General features: G+C 43.1%; 1 protein-coding gene across 3 annotated transcripts in view; it reads left to right on the top strand.

The window, feature by feature from the left end:
- The first annotated feature begins 223 nt into the window (after positions 1–223).
- The window catches only part of ephb3a (eph receptor B3a), a 72,516-nt gene continuing 66,235 nt past the window's right edge, over positions 224–6,504 (top strand). For 2 of the 3 annotated variants that reach the window (XM_007554862.2, XM_007554863.2), the window contains exon 1: positions 227–804. In XM_007554862.2, coding sequence (XP_007554924.1) covers positions 741–804 — 64 coding nt within the window. In that variant the 5' untranslated portion in view covers positions 227–740. Of the gene's footprint in view, positions 805–6,504 lie in introns of all 3 variants that reach the window. The other variant, XM_016672886.1, reaches the window with a different exon arrangement.

Below are 6,504 nucleotides of genomic sequence, written 5' to 3'. Positions count from 1 at the left end.
TATTTCTAAACAGCAGTTTACATTCTTTCTTTCAGCCAACTGACCAGCAGTATGCAGCAAAAACTGTGGAAGGGGGACCTGCACAGTAAGTTTGTTTCAGTTAATGCATTAATTATTCTTATTTTTGTTATTTGTGTGCTCTTACTTTGAAAGTCTTACAAGGAAGCATTGGACTAATTATGTCTGCCTTGCTGCTGCTGAGCACCCCCCCCCCATCCCTCCCTCCTCCACCCTCTTTCGGTCTCTATTGCCATTCCGACGCACATCCCTCGCAGAGGAGCACCATCCTGGCGGAGCTGGATAGGGTGCCGCTTCTCGGGTCCCTCTGCGCAGAAGAGGACTTCACCCACCGGGGTTCCGGTACCTCGCCTCCTCCCCCTTGGGCCCCGGGAGAGCCTTCGGCGCGGAGATGCGCCCCTGGAGCGGAGCTCGCTGTCGGTAAAGTCACACAAAGAGAATGAGACTGTGAAGCGGCGCGACATTCATCACCCCGGAGGAGTAATAACGGCACCAGCCTGCATGGTTTTATATTGAGGATTTGTGCGCTTGATCGGGGCTCTAAGACCCCCCGTACCCCCTCCACCTCCTTCTCTCCTCGCCCCCCCAATCCCAGCTGAAGACATGAGAAGAAAAAGCTCTGCTGCTGCTGCTGCTGCTGCGGCTCTCTGCGTTTGAGTCTCCAGTCCGTCCGAGGGGGGTCCAGTCTGCACACCTTTCTTCATGTTGCAAGCCCCTGGTTTATGACAATGGATTACTTGCTTTGGGTGTGCAGCCTTGTTGTCCCTGTGGTCCTGGCTGTAGAAGGTATGACGTTTGATTCTTTTGTAATTATTATTATTTTTAATATCTGCTTTTTTTTGTTTGCTTGTTTGTTGGTATAAAGAATAGACTGTTTGGGGAAAAAGAAAGAAAAAACAAAAAGAAAGAGAGCCACTGTAGGAACTGAACCAGAGCAGTCCACTCCATGTCTCCAGTTTACCTGATGTTTATTGTCTCAGTGGGAGAAACCGGAGCCGCTTTTGTTTTCCTTAATTAAACCCACTAACACAGCCCAGTTGGTGGGTTAGGGGTTATTCCGTGATGACACCCCGCCCCCGGTGTTTCCGATGCGGCTTTTGGGACTTGTCCCTGTTGCTATTGTCCTTGTTGTCACACCCGCTAGCGGAGCGAGGATGCCCCACCTGCCCCGCCTATCCTCCCCACAGCTGAGGAGGTTCGGTTTCCCTCCACGGAAGGCAGCGAGGAGATGGGTGGGTGGGGGGACAGAGGAGGGGAGGGGGATCGTCCCTCCACCGTCACCGTGAGGACGCAAATGATGCGCTCCGGAGGAGGTTTGCGCGCGCGCGCTGCTCTGTAACCGACCGACCTGCGCCGGGCCGGTGGCTCCTTAAGCACGCGCGCGCCCCGCCGGATCAATCCCGCACATGTGTAACATATTAGATGACAAGTGTGTATTAAAGGTCAATGGCTTAACAAGTGCGCTGCGGGCCCTCTCCATCAACAAGGGAGGGAGGGGAGCGTTGCCCCCAGGGGAGAAGCCCACCCTCGCCCGCTTCTCTCCGCCTCACCTCACCTCACTCCCCCTTCCTCCCCCCCCCATCCAATCTGCCTCTGCTGGACCGTGGCCAGCTTGATCCCTCATCAGTTCTGGTGTCAGCGAGTAAATCAATGCAGCGGCGGCAGCACTGAGAGTCCCAGTGGGCTCCCCACACAGAGACGATCAGCACCACCACCACCCCCGCTACCCCCCACTCCACACCCACTCTCTTCCCCAGGCCAGAGCCCGTTACTCAAAGCTCAGGGGTTAACTAATGTTTGTCCTCTGAGGATAAACATGAAGGGCAGATCATCAGATGGGTTTAAATGAGCTGAGCTGGAAGACAGGCAGGCACAGCCATTTTTTTTCTTTTTCTCCTGCAGGTTGCTGTTGGCATGAATGTGGCATCCTGCTTTTTTTTATTGCTAGAGTTTGTACAAAAGCTGGGAGTTTGAAGGGGAGGGATTATCAGGGGCTCTACCAAGGAGTGAGAGACACAAAACAACAACAACAAAACACACACACGCAAAAAAACAACAACAAAAAAACAAAAAAAAATAAAATAAAATAAAAAAAACAAAAGGAGAATGAAAAATACACTTTTACATTCTTGTAACTTTGTAGCTAATCGCTCAAAAATGTACGCATTCTATTGGATTTTGAAATATAAACATAGCAATTACTGATGATCTAGTTCAAAAAGCTACATTTAAAAATCCATATAAAATAGATTGCTTTTGGGGTATAGTTAAAGTATATCACAAGTTGAGTGGTTTTTCATCGCCTAACTTTTGTTTTGCTGATAAACTAATGGCAGGTGATATGGACTTTTTCCACAATATTTTCTTGTACTACTGCGATAAAAGTGACGATAAAATCCCTTTTTTTCTTTTTTTTAAGCTGTGACTGCATCACACAGCAATCATAGCCATTCAAAAACATTCCCATTTGTAACATCGTCACCTTCCTAAAATAATGGACTAAGTCATTTCTTGCCAAAAATGACATTTTTTTGTTGCCTAAAACATCTTTTGGAAAGAAAGAGGTGGATATATTTTTTGTCGTTACAAAAAAAAGACTTGGGTCATAGTTCTAGGAAGGTAACAATATTCTTCGCTAGGACACCGGTCGCATAAGGAAGTGTGATTTGAATCATGTAGTAACTACATTTAATCATAGTTTCGAGTGTATTGATATTTATTGACGCTGTCACTGAACAAACAGTGGGAAAAAAAATAGTAAAACTAATGATATGAACAGCTTTGTTAGGGTTTTGAACATCGTTAATCAGAATTTATTGTGACAACCATGAATCAAAATTCTTATTGCGATAAGAAATTTACCATGATAAATGATAAACGATACGATAAATGTCCACCAATGTGACAAATGAGTCATTTCAGCACGCTTATGATGCAAACTGCGTACAGACACTCGTTTTTCTAATCTGTATGAAATAAGCTCATGTTAATTGCTCTTGAGGGCCCCCTGCAGGTGTGTTCCCGCCTACACAGGCGCCTCTGCCTTGGGCTGGTTCTGCTTCCTGTTTGCAGATAGCTACATTGGTGCCTTACCTCCTGTTTGCACCACCAGACTGCAGTAAAGGCCTCAGCATCTTTGACATTTTTATGTTATAATTCTCTCATTTACAGTCAGCGTTTACTGTCCTCTCATTTTAAAAGCTAATAAACCAGATGGATGAGCGCTCAGAAAGAGACTTTATAAAGCAATCTGGAGGATCTACGTGTGTCTGTGTGTTTTGGCTGTTTTTTCCCCCCTCCCCCGATATCAGCAGGGGTGATCGTTCGGATTCTTCTGCTCTCTCAGTACGTCCTTATATCGAGTCAAACCGTTATTTGCTGACCTGTAAAAGCAGATTCGAGCGGCCGCAGAGAAAGACTGAATTAGGTCAGCTCAACTTGTTCAAAGAACTTCTCCTCAAGCATCAAGCTGAGGATCAGTATCAACTCTAACCACTGTGGTTCACTCCAGAGAGATACACATTCCAGAACAAATCCAGCTCGTAGGCAGGAGCCTGTATGACGTTCTCAGTGTGATCGTCTTGATTAAAAAAATATATATTTTGACAACGTCCTGGTATTTATTAAAAAACAAAAACAACAAAAAAAACAAAAAACAAGTGATCTAATTTCTTTGACCTAAAACACAAAGTTACAATTAATCCTAGTCTTACTTTTCCCAAAATTGTGTCTATATTTTGTTAGTTTGATTGGAACACTAGGCTTGTCACGGAAACAAATTTTACTGGACGATAAATTGTCCCAGAAGTTACCGCGTTAAACGATAATTTTGTTGTTTTATCACAAATTTACACTGGAACTGGAAGACATTTAAAACATCCAAAATAAATAAATAATAATAATAAAAAACAAATAGAATGAACTACAAAGTCTCTGTAAACAAAATTGTCTTTTTTAAAAAAGTGACTAGTTGAGACCAAAGCACCAGACTGAAGACTTTTTTCATCTTGTTTTTGGTAGAAAGAGAGAGACAAGTGAAAAACGAGAAATCATACAAATATAAATTATTTAGCTCATTTTAATTCATCATGCAATTAATTGATTTATTGCGACAGGCTTATGCAATAACTTGCATTTCAAGGCTTTATTGCTCAAAATATAAATTTTATTGTTCTGCTCTTTATAGTGAAGGTCAAAAGAATAATAAGTGTATATTAGCTTGTTAATTAGTCAGAGTGTCCAGTCAGACAAACAGTGTTCGCTTAATATCACTGATGGTTTGTACTCTATTTTTCACAACTGAAAATAATTCAAAACTAGTCCTTCCTGGAAAGTGTCTGACAATCTGGAGGCGACATCACTACCTTCGTTTCCTAAGAAACTTACACGACAATCATTTGCAAAATTGGTGCACGTGAAATTTCAAGTTCGTACCAGTAGAAGTTCGTGCAGGCTAGTGACGCGACTCAAGAAAGTTGTGTCACTAGCCTGCTGTTGCGTCTCGTGTGTTGGGTTCATCCCGAGTGGCAGAAAAGTTTTGTCTTTTGCTGTCGTTTGTTGCTTCTCCAAGTTTCGAGCCCATTAGGGTCGGAATGCAGTAGCGGTCTTTCAGCCATCTCAACAGCAGTGTGCAGCAAAAGCTGGAAGAGGAGCAGATCTGCCCTACAATAGCAGATTCCCCCAGAAAGTTGCAAAAAGAAAACCACTTTTACATCAATTGCACCCAGTTCAATGTGTCAGCTATAAACCTAGCTTAATCCATCCTAACTGTCACTGCTACTGGTGTATAAAAATCCCTAATTAAAATAAATGAACAATGCTTAGCCTGTAGAGGGAGGTGAAGCAAGTAAAGTCTGGTGGTCTTCCAACACACTGAGTGAAACCCTGTATAGGTTTCAAGCATTCTGCATTTAGAGGTGAGTGAAGCTTCTGGATAGTGAGCTTGATAATTAACACCATCGATATTGAGCAATTATAGCTAATGGTATTTATCCCAGTTGCATTGATTCTAGAGCATATGTCTCTGGTTCACATGGCTTGTCTGGTGGTCAAGATTTTTGTGCTACAGTGTTAAATGTGTAGGAGGGAGTTATTTTCCAGCATCTCGTCACTCAATTGACTACTAACTGTCTTCTATTGAAATTAAATGCTGTAGACGGCAGTGTGATTGGGGTATTAGAGTGATTGCTTGGAGTCTGAGCAACAAGAAATATGTTCAAAAAACAGAATTCGTCTTTCCTGTAACCAAGAGGAAACATTACGGCCCTTTTTTCGAGGCAGTGTGCAAAAACAGGTGGGGAAGGGCAGATACTGTGCAACTTTATGCTCAATAGTTAGAAAAATAACCCTAAAGTTCTTTCCCTGTAATCTAATTAAAGGACATTATAAAAAACCTTGACCCAACACACGCTGACACTCCTACAAATGCCTAAAAGCTGGATTTATTTTTCCCCATCATTGACTGTTGATCATCACTGATCAATGGTGATGATGCTATTTTCTTTCTGTGAATATTTCATGTGTTTGCTAGCTGGCTCCAAGTGTCAGTGCGATACAAGGGATGCCTCCCCTTTCATCATACCCCTCAACCCCCTCTCTCACAAAGTGAATAAAACATCAGCATGCATGAGCTCCCCAAGCACTTGGAGAATACAGAGTTGTGTGGCATTTTGGCTCCAGCAGGCGATCAGAAAAAAAAGAAAAGAAAAAAAAAAACAGCATTAAATGCCACTAGTGGTGATGCTCTAAAGTTCCCACTACTGCATTGTTTTCTTACCCTAGGGGGTGAATGACTCCACCTTTGCTGCAGCTTTATGAGTGAGGTGGAGAGCAGTGAGGCTGGGAGGCGGGAGGGGGGGACCAGAAATCTGGATTTGAGTTGTAGCAGTTTTGCCTATCTCAGGGGTGTTGTAAATTTACCAGGGAAGGGGGAGAACTGTGGAACAAATGGGATCTTTTTCAACCTTAACTGGTCTCTGGGAATTAGTGAGTCGACACGCTTTGGAGAGGAGAGTTACTGGCTAACGGAAACCCTTTTTTATGCTGCCATTTCAGTGTTTTACGGCGGCACATGAGCCGGGAGTCGGCTTTAAGCTCGAGGATAGGCATCATTATCCTCTCTCGTGTTGGCTGCGAGGTTTTAACGGCTTTTATGATTCTGTAGGTCTGCGAAAATGGGCCACATTCGGTACGTTTTCCTAAACGCCGTCAAATAAGTGTTGCATAAGATGAAAGGACATTACATGGATAAATAGGGATGTGTTGAATAAATAAATGCACCTTGGAGAAAATAAGTGTGGAGAAATTATTTTGTAGCTGTAAACATTAAGAATCCCCTTTGATGTGCGACAAAATCAGGTCAACACAAATTAGCTCAACAATAGCTGATAGTTTAGAACTATAGAGCAAAGCATATTTTTAGGCACAGTACTAAAAATACTGTGCCTAAAGTATTTAGGCACAGTATAAATACTGTGCCTAAAGTAT

This window comes from Poecilia formosa, unplaced genomic scaffold (genome assembly GCF_000485575.1).
Source record: "Poecilia formosa unplaced genomic scaffold, Poecilia_formosa-5.1.2 Scaffold67, whole genome shotgun sequence".
Classification (NCBI taxonomy): domain Eukaryota; kingdom Metazoa; phylum Chordata; class Actinopteri; order Cyprinodontiformes; family Poeciliidae; genus Poecilia; species Poecilia formosa.
The sequence above is the reverse complement of the archived record's forward strand: the minus strand, read 5'-3'. Positions and strand labels throughout refer to the sequence as shown.